Source organism: Uranotaenia lowii, chromosome 3 (genome assembly GCF_029784155.1).
Source record: "Uranotaenia lowii strain MFRU-FL chromosome 3, ASM2978415v1, whole genome shotgun sequence".
NCBI lineage: Eukaryota > Metazoa > Arthropoda > Insecta > Diptera > Culicidae > Uranotaenia > Uranotaenia lowii.
The window spans coordinates 299,119,569-299,140,031 of record NC_073693.1 but is presented as its reverse complement, the minus strand read 5'-3'; the positions used below and the strand labels follow the sequence as shown (position 1 = coordinate 299,140,031).

General features: G+C 33.5%; 1 protein-coding gene across 1 annotated transcript in view; it reads right to left on the bottom strand.

The window, feature by feature from the left end:
- LOC129756135 (phospholipase A2 inhibitor) overlaps window positions 1-20,463 on the bottom strand; it is a 143,913-nt gene that overhangs the window by 4,575 nt on the left and 118,875 nt on the right. Inside the window, exon 2 of the mRNA XM_055752910.1 lies at window positions 8,531-9,560. Within this exon, the coding sequence (XP_055608885.1) occupies window positions 8,531-9,538 (1,008 nt within the window). The 5' untranslated portion in view covers window positions 9,539-9,560. The remainder of the gene's footprint in view (window positions 1-8,530; window positions 9,561-20,463) is intronic.

The window sequence follows — 20,463 nt, the reverse complement described above, 5'->3', positions numbered from 1 at the left end:
TATCGGGTTAAATGACCCTACGGCTGTTTGACGAAATGGCTGACTAGACAGCTTATCTGACAAATGCATTTTGATGGTGATACGCTTAGAACATAAGGCAAGAAAGAATTTCATGAATTTACAAACTCAAAAAAATTTAAAAATGTATACAAGGTGTTGATACATTTTGATGTAATATTTCGACTTTTAAAAATTATACGTAAAGAAGCTTAAAACAAAAACTAGGATGGTTTTTGTTTCTTACTCAAATGAACTAGAGAAATTAAACATATTTCAGCTTTTGTGGAGGTTTAATAATGATTATATAGTGGAACAATAGAGTGTTTTTGTATGCCCCCATCATGTTTGTAAAATGTCTCCATCCATCCAATAACATGTTAAATAGAATAAATAAATGATTTTTATCATTGAACCTTCAAATCTAAGCTCTGAATAACATCTTAACACTAGAAGGACCGGCAAATTGAATATACCTATTCGGACCGTGACCAGTCAAAATGACTGGTAAAGGGAAAATTTTTTATATCATAATATTTTTAACTTTTTTCTTCTGAAATTGTTTTGTTATTTATTCGATATCATTTTTGTTATAAAATGGAAATATTTTTTCACCATGGGTGCACGGAATCACCTCATTTTGGCATAGTTGACGAATGCGTGTATGTCATAAAATGAATATTTCAAATAATTATCAAAAAATTAAAACACATTATCAATTTTATTGTAAAATTATGTTAGATGGCTATTGGTATTGACTATGGGTGCACGGTTTCACTTCAGTTTTGTTTTAGTAGATATTTTCTAGCTGCCATCGCTCTGAAATTTTTCAACACGTTGCCTATAAATTATACCTGATATTGTAGGTTTTGAAGCATATTTTTTCTATAAGTAGAGCAATTTACCATGGGTGCACGGATTCACCGCTTTTCATCTAAAATCTTTTTTTTTTGCACGCTAAAGGTAAAGAATAAAGACTTTCATAGATTCAAATAAAAATTTGTGTTATATACATGGTTTTTCACTATGAGTGCACGGATTCACCGCGTTTTAATTAAATATTGTACTTTTTGCAAATTTTTAAAAAGCATTTTGACAAATCTTAACTAAACCAAAGTCGAAACCATGTCTTTCATGTTCAGACATAATGATTTAAATAACGATTTTTATTTAAAGTTCCGTTATTTCAATCCTGGGAAAGAAATATTTCAATTTTATCTTGAAATAATAAATATATTTATTTATTATTACCAAACAGGTTTTTGCAATCGTACATTTATTTGAAAAGATCTGATCAACATCCAAGAAATTGGAAAACGGTTACCATGGACCGAGTGAGTTTTAGGGATTATATGCATCAAATTATGTCGTGCGACGGAAAACAGTGAAAATAAAAATAATGAATCAACATTGTCAAATGTACACGTTGATTTGTTTTTCCTTAAAAGTTTTTCGATTGACAAATATTGCATTTCAAATACCTATCACATCTAACTCAAAAATATGTTGTGTTCTGAAGCAAGTTGAAAACTATTTCTCTCTGTATAATATACAACGGCGAATTTGCAACCATTCCGTGCACCCGTGTTGAAATATCTTAGCGCCGATGTGGTCTATCAGATAGGCTGGCGCGAGTCTGGTCTAGGTATGCCATGCGTACTGGATTCGATTCCTTGTATCGGCAAGAAAATTCTTGGGTTCAAACCCATAAGTTGCCGACAGGTAAGATGTGTTTCCTTTTATAATAAGAATGTTCAATCAGTTGCCAGCTGGCCAGGTATATACACGGATGCCGGAATACCTGTAAGTGAACTTGCATTGGAAATTTGTCGAGCATAATAATCTAAGAATGCATGTGAATACATACTTGGACAGAAACTGCGGTGAATCCGTGCACCCATGGTGGATAACCAACATATAAGAGTATATCGTGCACCCATGTTGAAATATCATTTAAATTATTCTGTTTCATAGCTGATGTCTTCAAATTTGAATAAATAAGTACTCAATTCATAATAATTTTACTCATTCTAGTTTAGTATAAAACACATTTATCACCTAAAACTACTCGATTACTCGAATGGACATGTATTAAATCTAACATAACTTTTACAAATCTTGATGAAATTTCGCCAAATTTTGACAAAAAGTTCGATTATAGTTGAGCAACAAAACAGACCAAAAAAATTGGGAGTCAAATGCTTGAAGCGCCACACAGCGGCCAATCCGAGAACTTTTTCTTCAAATCTTCACGACTTCGCATCGAAAATCAATAATTTCATAACGAACGACACACTTCTGTCCACCATAAATCAACTAGAACTCATTGTCTTGAATGTAGCTTGCAAATGAAACCAAAAGCAAGCGAAAAAAATTTATCTTGTTTGAGTAATAGGGTTGTGAATTTTACCAGTCATTTTGACTGGTCACGGTCCGAGTGTCCATGGCGAAATTTTTCTCGATTACTAAAAGAGCTAGTGAAAGAAAAAATACACAGTTTTGTAGAGATTCAAAATTCATGAAAAGTCGTATTTTTTGCGAATTTTTAAAGCGAAGTATGCAAAAGATATTCAACAAACAAAGTGTCCAACCAGTCATTTTGACTGGTGCGGTCTTTCTAGTGTTAAGAGAGAATGGAAGATCTTAAAACAGATTTGATAAAGTTTTTCTCATGGATGAACTGCCTCCATAGTATGGCAACCCTAACTTTTGTTTTATTCCATTAAATTATAATATACTTAGATTTTTATAAAACTTCAGCTTTGTCGTACGGAAATTATTACTTTCTAGCAGTTTCAATAAAATTATACGGAAATATTGGCCAAAAAACAGAAATTTTGTTAAAAACATAAATAGGCGCATTTAGCCCGCACGATTTGAGGTTCGGCATTTTAGACAACACTTATAATAAAATCATTTTCTTGGAAACAGAAGAAAATTTTAACATAAAAATTACTCCAATGTATAGAAAACAGATGCCTGCTCGTGTGTATATAGTTTTTGTATACATATTCTATGTAATATTTGATTAAATCAGTGTTCTGCTTAATAGGCGCATATAGCCCGCTCCTCCCCTACACATTTTTTTCAATCTTCTCTCCTTCATTCAATACATTTTAGCTTTATTTAGCATTCGGATCACGAAAAGTTGGGAAAAGTACTGAAATAAGTATATATTTTCGATAAAATCGGATCTCGTGTGTTGCAACATAAATTAAAGACAATAATCACTACCATCACTACCACGGATCGAGCAATTAAGTAACGTATTCAAACAAGAAACCACAAATTTGTTGAAAATTTCCTGAGAAATCAAAGGGAAAATCTACCGTCCCCACTTACCCCATAAAGCGGGCTAAGTGAAGACACCAGCAGTCCATAACAATTCACGAGATAACTTTTTTCGCTTTTCGTCTATCAAGCTCATCTTTTCAGCATTTGTAAACAACATGTTCTGCATCACATTGAATGCAATTTTATCAAAATTGATCTACTGCTGATTTTTTAATGATTTTTTAAAGTTCAACTATACGAAAAACCGTCCCCACTTACCCTGCCCCTACTTTCATAACAGTCCCATATGCAAAAACAAGCAAGCGAGAAAATCAGCTTTTTCTGTTTTGGAATATATTTTTTAACTATGACCATTACATTCAGCATAAACGAAAATCGTTTGATGGAATGTATTCTAGGTTGTCAAAATAAATCGTTCGACCTGAAATTTTAGAAATTGGGCCATCGGTAACGTCGGGAGCACCATTTTATTCGTTATGGGACTGTTATGCGAGCATATTTGAGACCTTTTTCAAATCTACTCGCATAACAGTCCCATCCAGAATATGTTTTGCTAACCAAGCTACTTTCTAAAACCTAAATTTGATCATTTTTGAACTTCTAAATGCAGTTATCAGAAAAAGAAAAACACTTTTGGAAAAATATCGTGAATTCTACATTGTAAGTTGAATCTTTTTACGATTTTGATTTCATCTGCATCTTTTTTGCTCAGGAAGACATTGCTTCCTTCTTACTGACCTGCCTTCGAGAACTAGTGTGAATAATTTGACATCAAGTGAGTTTAAATCTTTTTTAAATGATTCGAAGCAATAAATAAAAGACTATTTCGCCGAAAGAAGCATTGAAAAGTAACCAAATCCGTGATATTTCACATATGGGACTGTTATGCGGGTATATTTCATATGGGACAGCCACGAGTTGAAATTTTTTTCAAAATTTCTAGAACAAAATCTCTTTTTTTATTGTTTTATATTGAAGCCTTATGTTCAAAATGACGAACTGTCAGGTCAGATGAAAAATGACGAAAATTCATATGGGACTGTTATGCGAGTAGGGGCAGTACCCCGGTGTACCGTATTCAAAATGTTTTCAACAATTTGACTGTCATTTCTTTTGGTTACGATCGTACAGTCATAAGTTAACATTTCACGATCCCTTTTTGAAAGCAGCTTGAATGTTCATAAAAAAGAAAGGATATCATGCATGCATTTGTGCGGAACTCAGGCTCCTATCCTTACAGCTGCGAATTCTTTTCTTAAACACTTCTAGCCAGCTCTAATTTATGAAAAAAAAAACATATTTGAAAAGATAGGACAATATAGGTAGCCCGTCAGGGTGCCTAGTTTCAAAATCAAAGACGGTGACCTGAAAAGCTGATAATTACTTTTTATAGAGGGTGGGTCCAAAAAACTGACAATGCTGAAATTCTTAAAAAGTTCCAAATCTTGAGATCAGAACTGAACTTTTTAGAGCTAGTTAGAATATTCACGTAAAACTTGATAAAAAAAAATCAGCCGGACCTTAATTATCTCTTCCAAAAACTTTGATACTTTCAGTTTTTTTATTTTCTTCATTTTCTCATGCCACTTTCTGGAGTCACTCAACACTGTATTTTTATAGGTAAGGTTTATGTATTTAAGAATGGTAGGGTTCAGTTCTTATATTTGACCTTTTCTTATACAAAGTGTCTACTTTCTGGCAACACAGTGCCATGTTTTGTTGATTTTCTGTGTTTTCTCTGCTACTTTGATCATGAGGTTTGACAGATGAGAATTAGCTTTTTCCAGTGATCAATTATGAGAATTAATATCACAGTTGAAGCTCTGTTGAAGGTTGAAGGTAGCTTTCAAATTTTAATACAACTTTCAATTAATTTAAAAACTGAGAACAGAACAGAGCAACATTAAAAAAATACAGATTTTTTAAATATCTTCCACTGATGTTTTTTTTGTTGCTCTTGGTGCACGTTTCGGTGCAGATTTTTGACAGAGTTTGTTTTTTAAATGTGGCAACGCTGACAGCGCTGATATTTTGTACGTTGTGTGGTGGGAGTCAAGATGATTTTTTTCAAAATCATCTTGACTCCCAAACTTACCACCGTTCTGTAATTGCAATGCAATGTACCGGAACAGCAACATCCGGGTACACAAAATTTTAACCATGCTTTGATTCCCTGAAAATAAACAACCCTCTTATAAAAAGGATGAATTTGAGTTCGAATGCCGTACTTAGTATTGGGTATGCCTATCAGAACTTAGTTTTGCGATTGCCCAGTCAAACTCAAGTTGAGGGCTGTCACTGAAGTGCTGTTTTGAACCAAAACTACTTAATTTTGAGTTTAAAAAAATGAGCGTGTAGTATGCCATGCCCGACGGGTGATGCAAATCTTCTCACTTTCCCTTCTTCCTTTTACACGTGCCCTTTTCATTTCCCACATCACAAGCTTCTTGAAAAAAATAAACTTTCTGTTCTGAGAATTTATTGAAGTGTTATTTATACCTTAATTTTAACCTTTATAGTTGGGAATTTTTATCCACCATCTCTGTAACAGCAAGTCGAGGAAAAATTGTGATCTGTTCTAAGAGATTTTGGTAAGATTTCTACCAAAAATAAATCTCGTTTAATGAATTGGTCAGATCTAGTTAATCTTACATTAAAATCTACCAGCATGCGCGGATTGAACCCCAAAGTTTGGGGTTCGACCCATCTGAAAATAATCCATCTCCGCTGGCATTTCCTTTATTTCAAAGGCACTTTAATCTAGGGTTGCCAACCGTCTCGCAAAAGCGGGACATGTCCCGCTTTTTTGTTCAATGTCCCGCTGTCCCGCTTTTTCCTCAAAATGTCCCGCTTTTTTTTTCTTGGAAAACTTTTACAAAGTTAACTGACTAACACTGGAAAAAATTAAACTTTTGACTGAATTTGAATTCTGTGATGAACAGAAAATCTTTCAAATACGTCTTTTTCTCAAAATATGCAGCATTTTTCATAGTTTATATAAGACAATACTAAATAACTCTAAAGCTCTTAGCATTACAGCAAGATTCTGATTCAGTTAAGTGTTCTTGGAGAACGTTAACCCTTCATTTCATGATTTTTTATTTTTCCTTAAAAATCATTTTTTACAGTTGGAAATGATGAGTACATCAAGAAAAAAAAATTATAATAAAATACGATTTTTCACTTTTTGCATACATTAATTGTTGCAAATTTGTTACTTTATGAAACGAAGGGTTAAATCAATGTATGAAGAAAATATTATGCCAGTTGCTTCCAAATAATTATAGATTATAAAATTAAAGTGATTATTTTTTTCGCAGGAATCTTCATTAAATTGCCACCACCTTTTCCGGTTCAACTGTCCAAAGTATATAAAGATGAAAGTTTTCTTGAGTTTTCACACTTTTAAACAAATTACCAAACATACTTATTTTTATACAAATTACTCACGGTTTTTTCTCCGATATCAAAGCCGTTAACATGTACGACTTGAACTATTTTCTCTCAAATAACGTGTTGATCCACGAGAACCTTTTTAAATCACTTTTATGAAAATCTGAGCGTTAAAAAAACTTTAGTGTACTCTGTAAGGTTATATCTCTGATGGTAAACGTTTTATTAGTTTGGGTACACAATCAAGTTTTTTAAGAGTTTCTTTATTGTCCCGCTTTTTTTCGGCTGTGTCTCGCTTTTTTCGTGAAATGTCCCGCTTTTTTCTAAAAGTATCTGGCAAGCCTACTTTAATCTAAGTTTCAGAAATCTGTTATGAATTAAGTTCACAATACTTTCAGCTTTGAAGCAACTTTCTGCCAAAATAAGTGTTATTTAATGCTTTGATCTGAACAATTCACGGACAAAAAAATCTACACAAATTCGTCAAGTTAGTTCTTCTATACCATTGATTTTCGATTGAACTTACTATTTTGCTCATTCAACATACATACATAGAAATCTAGGAACAAATTAAAGTTTTTGTGAAGTTGATTTGGCTGTAGAGGATTTCTCTTGGAGTTGCATTGCTGAAATAGTCCAAAATATGGTTGATTTAGCTATTTGTTAAAGTAAACTTAAAATATTATCAAAGTTAGTTCCATTATGTCACTGATGTTAGACTAGTCCTCAAATTTAGTTAAGCCAATATTGATATACAAGATAACGAGCCAAATGTTTATTTAAATTAGAAAATAATAGAACAAAAGTAGTAGAAGGAGGTATTTGTTTTTTTCTTGGAAAAAGTAGACAGCCAGCAGGAAGCGGAAAGATAGATGATCTGATTTCTTTTTTGAGTTGATTTTTTTTTCTAACACAGTCCTAATTAGCACCAGATACATCATCTTGAGTAATATGCAGCACAGGTTCTTGTTTTCCGGCGGCAATCCGGAACGTGAAATCGAAGGAAACATCGGAGAGGAACCTAAATATCGGTCCCGAATCAACTATATTACGTGAGTTATTTGATATTTTTTAGTCTAAAAATTATTAATTTCGATTTTGACGATTTTTTTTTTTAAATTTTGTTCCAGAGCCATGGCGGCCGCTCCCCAAGTGATGAACACAAAATAAAATCATGGCGCCAACTTCAATACATGGTTTTACTTGTAAAAAAATGGAAATGTGTTTTATTTTGGAAAAAAAGGAAAATACAATGCATTTTACCTGCTAAAAAAAAATTATTCTATTCTGAATCTATGATTTCTCCCGTTCGCGGGCATCAGCGTTTATGGTAGAAGTAGCCATTCGATTTATTAACTGAAAATTCCTGTTAGAATCTTAGCATTGATGTGATCGCTAAATAAACCATTCTTTTTTCGTGGCATCGCATAATTTGATGGTTGACTGGAAATGTTCCTATCGAAACCAAACAATCATATATGTATATGTTCTTGTAGACGCGTAATTTATCTGATAAATCTATGGGGCTTATTCTGCGAGTCGAGTGACGTGACTCGTCAAATTTCACCTCAAAATTCTGACTGCAGTATTATAGACTTGAAGTGATAGACGAATAGACCATAGGAAGAAAGTTACTACGGTTACTTCTTCGATACAGTTGATTGGTGAGGGACAGAAATTTCAGTATGTGGTCAAGCTTCTATTTAAAAAAGTGCTCCTCCTCTTTTCAACACCTTAGTAACTTTTTTCCTATGGTCTATCCGTCTATCACAAATTCACGGTGATTTTTTCTCTTTAAAATAATGCCACATTTTAACAATAAGATGAATTCCAGATTAGATCTTACCTTAGCACACTTCTTCATGTTCAGCGTCAGGATTGGCTCCTGATGCTTCCGGTTCCGGAAGCACATCAGATTGTCCCGATTCCGCACCGTAACATTGGTCCGATGCATCCACTCGTACAGCGGATTGAGGCCGCAGTCACAGTTGAACGGATTGTAGGTAAAGTCCACCAGGACACTAGTTGAAGGTCCATGAATCCGCTGCACCTCATCCAGCATCTCCATATCCCGGGGTTTAACGAACTCGAACTTGTTACGTTCCAGATCCAAAAACCGGAGCCTCCTCAAGCAGGTTATATTGAAATTGATTTCGGTTAGGAAATTATCACCCAGATGAAGATCCAGCAGCGATGGGAGATCACAAAACACTCGCTTATCGTCAAATTGGGAGATTTCGTTCTGCTCCAGGTGCAGTTTGGTGAGTTTCGTTAGATTACTGTTGACGAAAATATCGTGGAGGTCTGAGGACAGTTCCGATGATGTGTTGTCGGAAAATGCATTCGTCAAATGGAGCTCCATCAGATTGATGAAGTTGGAAAAAACCCGCGGGTGGTGAAAATTGAACTCCGGATTGTCGTACCGGGAGATGCTCAGATTGTTGTGATTCAGGATCAGCCGCTTCACATTCGGCACATGATGATAGGTTTTGCCCCGAATTTCTCTGATGTGATTATTGCTCATATCGACCACCGACAGATTGGCCAGCTCATTGATGGTTCCGAACACATTCCAGGGCAGCTCCTCGATGTAGTTCCCATTGAAGATGACGACCTCCGTCTGGGTTGGCAAATACTCGAGCACATTCGTGTCCCGGAAGCCCTCGTCGGTACAATTGACCACGTATTTGGTTTGATAGTTGTACGTGCGCAGTCCACAGCTGCATTTGCCACGAAATTTCTCGCCGCAGCTGTCATCTCCGGCAAGGACCGTGTGTTCGAATGCGATGGCGGCCACCAGCAGAAGCACCAGCAGCGCCGGCCAATTAGAACCTCGTCCCGAGACCGGCTTCATTGCGACCGAGAATGAGGGTTTCCTGTAATAGAGAATGACACTCGTTAATGATGACGCCTCGATGATTGATGATTGTGCTTTTAGATGTTGAGCCTAGGGAGTTTGGTGGAAAATAGTTATCCAAATTAACAGAGAATCAGAGGAACACTAATCGAATAAAAAAAATGAAAAAATGACAAGAAGGAGAAGTGTTCATATTTGCGCATCCTTAGGAGAATACTTGTTTTCTCCAATATTTCAATAGATAGGTGTCTGAAAACTATATTCATACGAGCAGACATTTGTTTTCTATGCATTGGAAAAAAATTGTGTTGAAATCTCTTAGGACACATTCCAAGCGCTTATACAGCTCACAAGTGATTTTTATTCGTTCGCGTATCAAAAAATCTCAAACTTGTCATTAATTTTGGAAATTAAATAACACAAAACCAATGAAAATAGAGAACAATGTGTTTTATATAATTTTGAAAATCAATTTTTTTGTAAGAAAAAGTGTAAATGTTGACATCTTTTACAAAATAATAAATGAAAATATATAGATTGATTTTTTTTTCGAAAAAAGCATAAAACGTTTAAAAGCCAGCAAATACTGCTTCATTGTGTAGAAAAAAGAATTAGTTCATATCCAATGGGGTTGTTTTAAAAAGCGAACAAAAAAAGTCGCAAATGAGTGAGATCACGTTACAAAAAAAAACTTTTTACTTTAACGAGAAAACTGTGACATTTTCTAACAAAAACAATGATCTTCTTCGTGATGAGTGAACAACCCACTAAAATGAGTGAGTGAATTCGCGTCACAACTTTAAAGAAGAATAACTTTGTTCGTTGTTGTTCAATCGAGAAGCTACGCACATCAAATTGTTGGTAATTGTTTTCTCTACAACAATTTTCAATAGAAAGAACAGGAAATCAAAGTGGTATGTACTGAAGTCAAAAATGGTCAATTCTAGCTTGAATTTACGCCACAAATCTAATCGATCACAACACAAACAACTTAAATTTTTGAATAACCAAATTATATTCATTTTGAAGGAAATTCAATTTGCGGCCGTTAGCACTTACTTTTTTTCATTTTAAAGTAAATTGCTTGACTTCTAGAATGATACCAGTTCAGAAAAGTCCGACTCTGACTCTAATCCAATAATGAACTTCCTTGGAGGTAGAATTATCGGTATAAGATTCTATGCCGGACCGGCATTAAGAAGCTTTCTAATAACAGGCATTGTCTGAAATATCTTATCCCATATCCTATCACAAGACAAAGCAGGATGGAAATAATCAGCCAGCAAGGATGTTGTCGAATGATGTAAATCGGCATTAGAAAAAAAAACATTCTTTGTTTTCAATAGCCAAGATGAGCTGTGGGTGTGTATGTAAATCGGCCCGCAATAGAAAACAGTTTATAGTTTCCATTCTGACCCCCCGGCCCAACGGCAGACGGCCAATGCAGGGCTTTTTTGGTAATCGGCGGAGGCAGAAAGACCATGAATCAATAAACTTTTCTTGCTAACCGACTCAGATGGTGCACTGGGTAAAATATCGGATTGGCAAGTCGAGATGAGATGTTGCAGTGAGTTCAGTATATTTTTTTTCAGGATGAACTATCCAATAGGATGAAAATTCCAAAAAAAGTTTTCTTGTTCCGCTTAAATGTTATTTCATTTGTAAAATGACATTTTTAACGAGAAATTCTTTGAGGAGCTTTTAACCTTCCAAAACTGTTCAGGTCAATATGACCCTAAGCGCACCTTCAAAACATTATAATGAATCAACCAATATTCTGAAGAAGTTTGAGACTAAGAGAGATGTCCTTTGAATATAATAATCAAATTAACGATAAAGAAACTAAAATTTTAGTTTTAAAAATCAGTTAATCGAGAAATGAGACACAGCGAAGCAAAGCAAATTTGAAAGTCATTTTTTAAGTTAGACTTTTTTCCACCGGGAGATACGAAATAATGGTCAAAGGTTTCATTGAATCCCATCATATTCATACATCGTTGGGAAGATGTATACTGGATCATTCCCAAAATCAATAAAACACTTAAATATAACAAAGCTGTCTGAAGTTATACAGTTTTTGAAAATAAAATGTTTTTTTTTTACATTTTTCATTGGAAACCAATTTCTAGTAACCTGGTAAAACATATCATTTAAACATTGATTTTAAATATTGAAACACTAGAATCAATAACCTACACAATGAATCTAACATCAACAGAATCGGTCAACATTTGCGGGAAAATCATCAAACTACTTGTAAAATTTCCCCCAAGCGAATAATTTGCGAACTGCATTGGAGGGTTAAAATGACAATATTTAACTACCAAATATACAAATTACGATAATTTTATTTTCTTTTTAACGAATAGTCACCGTTGATTGTTATTATATGATAATTTAATGGCATTGCGGTGAACTTTTTACTACGAAAATTCTTTTTTAGAAGAATTACAGACTGAAAATTAAATGACGGATAGATAAAGCAGATGCTTAGTAGGAGAAAATTTACAGATGTTGAAAATGAGCCAAGAGCATATTTTATGGAAAGCTTCAAAGGTGCGTTCTAGACCCTTTGTCCCACATCAGTTGAATGGCTGAGAGAAGTAATAGCGAGAGGCGCAATTACGTTCACCCATACATCCAACCCGATGGATTGGTAAAGCACGTGCTTCCCAATCGGACAAAAAGTCTACCAATCCATCGGGTTGGATGTATGGGTGAACGTAATTGCGCCTCTCGCTATTACTTCTCTCAGCCATTCAACTGATGTGGGACAAAGGGTCTAGAACGCACCTTTGAAGCTTTCCATAAAATATGCTCTTGGCTCATTTTCAACATCTGTAAATTTTCTCCTACTAAGCATCTGCTTTATCTATCCGTCATTTAATTTTCAGTCTGTAATTCTTCTATAAAAGAATTTTCGTAGTAAAAAGTTCACCGCAATGCCATTAAACTATCATATAATTTTATTTTCATAAACATTTTTTTCGCAGTGAATATTATTTATACGCTGGTTTTAGTATAAAAGAATGCATAAATTGTGTAGAATGATATGACCCATTCCAAGGACCCCTCAACTGGAGAACCGATTTTTATTTTTCATTATCCAAAAATAAATGACATAGTGTTAGAAAGGTTATTTCTTGTATGTCATTTTCAATTAAAAGATTTTCAGCGAACTTTTTTTAGAATAGAGTATGTTGACGTTGAAATTTAAAAATTTTAGTATGAGATTAAATTGATTTTTGCAATTATTCCTTATTTATAACATAACTTTGTCAAAAATCTAGCTATGTCAAAAAAAATTATTGCAAAATGATGGTAGAAAAGCCATCTTTTAATCATGATATAAGATAAATAACACCCACTGCAAGTTAACGCTCTAGAATCGTTGATAAAGGTATCTATTTTTAAGCGTTGTGACGTCACGAAAATTCTACTGTTTTTAAATTTATGATTTACTGAAATTTCACATATTGTCGAAAATTGAAGGTCTCTTCGAATATTTCGAGTGGAATTTAATGCAATTTTTAGATTGAAAATCGGTGTAGCAGGTTGTGAGTTGCACCCGGGTAAAGAATGCGTTGTGACGTCACGAAAATTTATTTACTTTTTTTCGAAAACGTTCAAGACTTTTTACTCCAACACTATGATAGTATTTCTTCAATACAAGTTCAACACAACAATGCGCTTCAATAAACGAATTCTATTATCAAGTTTTTAAAGAAACTATTTTTTTTTGCATTAACTCAGTTGTTTTTAAACATTTCTAATAAAACATATAAAATAGCGCTTAAAAACGTTTGATTCAAGAATAAACAAACTATCAAACAAATGAAATTCTCATCGATTTTGTAAAAGAATATTTGTGAATCATAAAGCAGGTATTTATCTGTGATTTGAATAAAAATCTTCATATATCTATGTTAGAATGAAAAACACCGCTAGTAGCTTCTATTTCTTTCTGGAATTATGTTCAAACAAAATAAGTTCCATGAAATAAATATAATAAGATTCAAAAAATCTTTGAACATGGTAAACTAAAAAGATTAACTTTTTTTTTATCAAAAATTTCACAAGATTTCCATAGAAAATTAATTTATAAAATTAATTAAATTATGTCACTAGAAAACCCAAATCGAACCCCGTGTTCACATAAAATCTCACAAAAGTGACTTTGAACTGAATTACAAAATTTGGGTCAGATTATTCTAAGCAAAGGGGTTGCGCAACGCACCTGAAGTTTGTTTGGAATTATGTAGATTTTTTTCGGCATGATAAAAAAAAAACCGTTTTTTGTCAATAATTTTGGTCTTTATCAACCAATTTTTCTTTTAATTTGAGTATTTTAAAGCTTTAATTATGACAATATTTCATCTGAGGAACGCGTTTCGATTTGAGTTATCATAATACAGCTATAACGTTCAAAATTAGCGTCGATTAACGATCATTCAGGTATTTTTTGTAATTGAGCCATCAGAAGCTAATTTTTGAAACTCAAAAAACTTTTCAACAAAACCATTGTCGAAATGGGATCTTGAGATAAACTATTTGTCATTATAAAAGTTTTGTGAATGACTATAATTAAAACAAATCAGCCGATAGGGCTTCAGAAATTGGTGCATAACTTGGTATCATGTCCTGCCAAACCCAATTTCTCATAATTCCATACAAATTTTAGGCTCATTGTGCCCTCTATTTTCGTGGGCCAATCCCCAAATTTGGCACTGGACTTTGTGTTAGGCCTAGGATCTATTTAAGCCTGCAACTTATAAGATTTTCATTAGATGGCTGATTTAGGCACTCTAGTGTCGATTAACTATCTTTGAAAAGATCGAAGGCTTTGAAATTATCATTTATTTTCCCTTTCCTTTGCAATTAAAGATTAAAAAGATTAAAATCACATTTCAACGCTTTTACGAATAAATGATTTCTAGTTTTAGTTTTGTCCTAAATAATATTCACATGATCGCATAAAAAAACTTCGAATAATATTGATGTGAGCAGTGTTGTAAACCTTATTTGCTTATATGGGCCTTTGATATTTAATTTCTTTTAAATTTTGGGAATAAATGGATCGATTTCATCACCAAATCACATTATTTATTAAGTTTTTAAGCATTTTAAGTAAATTAAGCATTCATTTTCAGATTATACTTTGATTTATTTCATGTAGCTAACCATAAAATTTCGTGACCTCACAACGCTTTGCAAAACCCTGCTTTAAAAAAATGGTGCGTTGTGACGTCACGAAACTGAATCGCTCTAACATAAATTGAAATCAAAATTTGAAAAAATCAAAAACAGCGATTTGTTGGTTGTAATGAATCGATACATTCCTGAAATTTTAATAAAATTTGATCAAATAGAAGAGCAGAAAAATGCGGCGTTGTAAAAAAAAACTGAAAAGTGGAAAAAGAGGCGCGTTATGACGTCACGATTCCTTTTGCTTATTTTTTGTCAACTTTTTATTCTATACAAATACTTTTGGTTTCAAATTGTAGAGAATTAAATTTTGACCTTATAATGTACAATTTTTATTAATGAGCGATATGACCTGTAAAACTTACATACAATGTACCAAAAAATTGTTTTGCAAACGTTGTGACGTCACGCTGGAATGGGTCATATTGAAATGAGTCTATTGAAAAAAAAAAAGTTTAAAGTTTTCATTATTCTTCTCTTAGGGTTAGTTGCCCTACATTGGACCCTTTAAGCGGTTGTTTTTAAATAATCATGTTTTTCTCATAAATAGACGGGAAATTTATATCCTTAACGAAATTTATTTATAAGTCATGATCTCATCTGCACTTTTCAATGAAAACTTTTAACATAGGTTTCGCCGTTGTTGAGAGACAAGCAGAAATATGGAAGATCAAAATTACCAACTTTGAACCTACTGTTCCTATTTTGGTACTGGACCGGTTCCTTTCATTGGACCTAGAACTAAAATTCCTATAAAAAGTATGATTTTTCGAAAATAAATTAACAAATTCATTGGAAATGTTATTTTCTATCAATTATTATCATAAAAAAGTATTACAGCTATTTAACATGAAATAAACTAAAATTCCTGTTATAAATATCATAAACGATTTTATTCTGCGTCAGCACTATCAGCAGAACAATAGCTAAAACTTGTTTATGTTAACTAACTTGTAGTTTTTTTTTTAAAGCTGATAAAAATGTTAGAAATATGCAATATTTGTTCTGAATTATGCCCCAATCATGAATTCGCACCTTTGTTGATTTGTTGGTATTGATACAAAGTATTTGTGATTATTTTTATTTTATTATTATTTTGTGATGTCAGGTCTAAAAATGGAACATCAAAGTCGAAAGTTTCCTATATTTGGACCCTTTGCAAATTTTCCGAGTTTTCCATTGATTTTCATAAATTATAGGAAAAATTCATAGTACGGTTCATATTCTTCACACTGAAAGTAATTTTCCTTTAAACTTTGGTTTGGACAGTAAAAATCTTGATATTTCCTTAAACATTCTAATTTTATAATACGCACCCCAGTAATTGAGCTGTCTGATTTACCACTGATGAGGAGGTAGGGCTAGGTGGGGTAATTATGAACAAAATTTCTTCATTTGGCACGCTCACAGCCACCATATGTTTATTTCTTATCATAAATTCTGAAAACCTGCCAATATGGAATGTTTCCGTGCTCTTCATCATTCTGTAGAGCAAATTTTTTCTTGGCCGCAACCCACGTCTTTGAGACGTCTGTTCATAATTACCCCGTCTGTTCATATTTACCCCCTGTCTAGGGGGTAATTATGAACACGAATTACGGACTTGGTATAAAATTTTTAAAAAGTAAAAGTATTTATACGTTACATTTACCCATAGTAAGCAGTGTATGGTGAATTTTTACTTAAAAAATTATGTTCATAATTACCCCAAAACCTGTTCATAATTACCCCGAACTCTGTTCATATTTACCTCAAGACTTGTCCAATATGATTTATATGGTGTCAGAAAATCTCAATTACACACCAAATAATGAAAATAATTAGCAGTAATAAGAAAATAGGTTGTTTTATAAAAACTCAATTCAATTCATGTATAAAACTTATAAAATAAACAAATGCAAATCATCTTATCTCAAATTTATCATGGTTTTTCATATATTTTACTGTTGACCAAAGAGATTTAAGGATTATAATAATGTTAAATTTCACGCGGTAATGAATACAAACTCGAGCAGCAAACCCTTGTTAAAAAATGGTGAATTTTATTTTTAGTAAATTAAAAATTTCTTCAAGTCTAGTTTATAACCTTGTTATTTATCAATACAAAAAAACTGGTTTTGGAAGGACGTACAACCTTTATTCGATGTTAAACAACAATTCCTGGGATAGAGGTTTTCGGTTTCGGTATTACCGGTAAAATTATCCGTATGCACCACTCACTAAACCTGAGAAAACATTTGACTGCATTTTTTCTATCAACAAAAAGCAAGTTCTTATCGCTATTTTTTTAAACATAATTAAGACTGGTTTAAATGCTGATTTAGCTTTTTTCAAAATTTATGTTTTATAAACTTTTTTTACTCTTAAAGTTTTATTAAGTTCTGATAAAATTGTGTTCAAAACTTTTTTTCAAAGACTGAAAAGAACTGGCATAGCATTTTTCTAAATCCGAATCTCATTTTTGGAAGAAAAAATAATCAATTTCTCAAAAATTCAAAACTTAACACATTAAATTTAATTATGAAATTTATAAAATTTGGTCCATGAAGCTCCTGGGATATAGAATGCCGAGTGTTGATGTTTCCTGGCTAAGATTTCTTCACGATCCTGTGTTTAGATCTTACAGAAGGGAGGGGGGGGGAGTATTTTTTTGACAAATTTTTTACAAGGGGAGGAGGGGGAAGGGGGTCTGGAAATGCTTGGGTAATAAATGAATGGCCCCCTAAGTTGATGAATAAAACATTTGACCATCAAAAAGCCAAAGAAATGTCAGGAAATGTGTGTTCATAATTACCCCATAGGACGAAAACTATGGGGTAAATATGAACAGTCATCTGTGAATCTGTGCGAATAAGATTTTTTAAAATTCCTTAAAATTCCAGACAAAGCATCATTTACCGGATGTAAAACAGTTGATAACAACATTCTAGCTGGATTTCCTGTGATCAGATATTCAAAACATTGAACACTGTCCAAAAAGATTTCCGTTTCACGGGGTAATGGTTTTTTAAAACCTCTGAAATGATATCATTAGGATTTGAAAACAGATCGAAAACAGCTTATAGCTATCAATGGGATGTTAAACTACCACTTTTGTAACTTTTTGTGTCCATTCTTCCCCCACAACAGCGCGTATGGCACTTGTTCGGAATTACCCCGTGTTCATAATTACCCCACTTGACCCTACTTTTTTAAAAACGTTGAAAATTTATCAGGAAAACTTTTAATGGCAATAAACGGTATTGTTGGATTCGGGAAGAATAAGAGTTCATTGTGTGCATAGGAACATCTTAATTCTATGCCAGCAAAATGAATTATTTACAATTTTCGGCATTTTAGGACTAAAGTAGGCTCTAGGTCGAAAGTAGGACCACTCACCCTATTTCATATTTTTCGATCTGATTTTTTTCCAGTGAAATTCAAGGAAAGAAGGACGAGCAGTGTGCATCTTATATTGAGACTCATTTGCAACTGAACGCCCTCCCCGCCACCCTTTCCCCTTCCTTCGCTGCCTCAAAAGATCGTTTTTTTTTGTATCAGATATTAAGGTTCCTTTATATTAAAACTCCCCCACCCCCTAATCACACAAGTATGAATTTTGCCCTTATTAAAAGAAAAAAAAAAACTTAACCTTTAATTGTTCTTTTTTAATTGGGATTATGTGAATCAAATTTTGATTCTAAATTTGATCAATTTCTTTCATCATTGCACGTTGAATCGTTCATTAAATTTATTGTCAATTTTTTTCGTGAACATGTTTTCGAAAAAAAATTCCACAATATATTTTTTTTCTTGAAACACTGTTTTTTTTCTACATGTTGCCGAAATTCCAGAAATAAACTATAATATACCATTTTTTAAGAAAATTTCATCTAGAATCTAGAATCTAGAAAGAATTTGAATATTGTCGATTCTGAGTATAGGTAAAATTAATCAATAATTTTTTTTGACAAGAATAAGAACCCTATAAAACTCCGAGAACAACGAAATGCATTATGCAACATCGTCGGATGAAACAGGAAAACTCTGTTTTTCTTAATTTATTTGACTGTAATTAACAATAGCATGTAATAAATTAAATGATGAAATTTTTTCATTACCAGCCCTTATTCGGGTTTCGTATTCGTAACTTGATTTTTTTTTATCTAACTTCAAAATTCTTTGGAATTCTGAAATTATATGTATATATTTTGAATTTACTTGAAACTGTTGTACTTTACGATTTTTCGACAGTTATCATTCTTAACCACAGTTTCATGCTCGTTCTGAAACCCGGTCAAACGCGTGGGTGTGTCGGAAAAGCGTTTAGGAATCAATTAGCTCCCACGATGAAGTCTGCTCCATTCAGACTGGAGGTGGACACGGTAGTTTTCCGAGCCTTCAGTTTGATACCGCATTTTCACCAACATTAGCATTCATTCTTCACAGGTGACCGCATTCGGCGAAAAATGAGCCAAAAAAACCTAAGTTACTGATGTTAGATCGACTCATTTTGAATGTAATTGATTTCTGAAGATTGAAGAATTAGATTGGTTTTTGCATTTCTTTGAAAATAAATTACGTGAAATTTCTAAAAACATATGGTTGTTTCGATTTTTTCCAACTCAACCAACCAAAAGTAAGCTGAATTATTAATCGACCGATTAAGTCGGTCCACTGCTATTTCCTGTGCCGGTTTGCTGAAAGGATTACGAAGCTTACGACGTGCATTTAAGCCCAGAAAGAACGGTTTGCCAGTACGCGAGGGCCGAGATTATTTCTGGTATGCCACAGAACAACAACAACGACGGCACGGCAAGAACCAAACACATCCGACCTGGTTCTGGCCCTGGCCAAGGATTTAGCACACACAAGCTTCATTCAACAACAGCCGGGGTCGCGAAGTTTCGGTCATAAACCACTTTACCCCCACACGGTGTGCATACAAACACAGGTTTGTGTTTTGGCTTTCCCACTAGTAAATCACGGGGAAATTCAAATCGTCCTTCGCTGTCCACACATTCAGGAAGAAGTTTGGCTTGCAATTTGTAAGGGGTGAAAATTCTACAAAACCAAACGAATTTTTGTTTTCAAATCTCATGTAGTAGAAAGTAGTAACCTATCAGTGTTTTTATTTGTATTTTCACGTCAAATCATAAACAGAATTTATTGCTTTCTAAATAAACGAGTCGAATAATTCGAGAACAGTTGGAGCTATTCTTACTAGTAAGCTAACATGTTTTCGCAAGAATATCATTTTACTTATCTACACCCATAAATCAGACTCTACTCCAATAACGAACTTCCTTTGAGGTGGAATTATCGGTATAAGATTCTAAGCCGGACCAGCGTTAACAAGCTTCCCAAATTACCAAAAGTTCTATAAAACAGGCTCTTAAAAGCTTACTATGCCTTGCTCGAGGGCTGTTTAGCAGGCTTTTCAGTTTCTATTTGAGTCGAATAAAAAAATATTTCTGGAAAAACACAGCTTTCATCTTATCTCTGTTTGATTTCTTACATTTTAATCTTTACTCTTTGATATTGCCTCTTCTTTAAGTGAAAATTATACTTACTTCAAAATTAGATGCTCGAAGAATTGAACCCGAACCGTCCAGATGATAGCTGAATACGTTACCTCTGTATTATGGCAAATTGTTGGATTGTTGGATTGTTGGTTGTTAAAATATTATCTCTTTCATTGAAAATTGGATTTCGTGCAAAGTTTTGCAGTCGCAGTC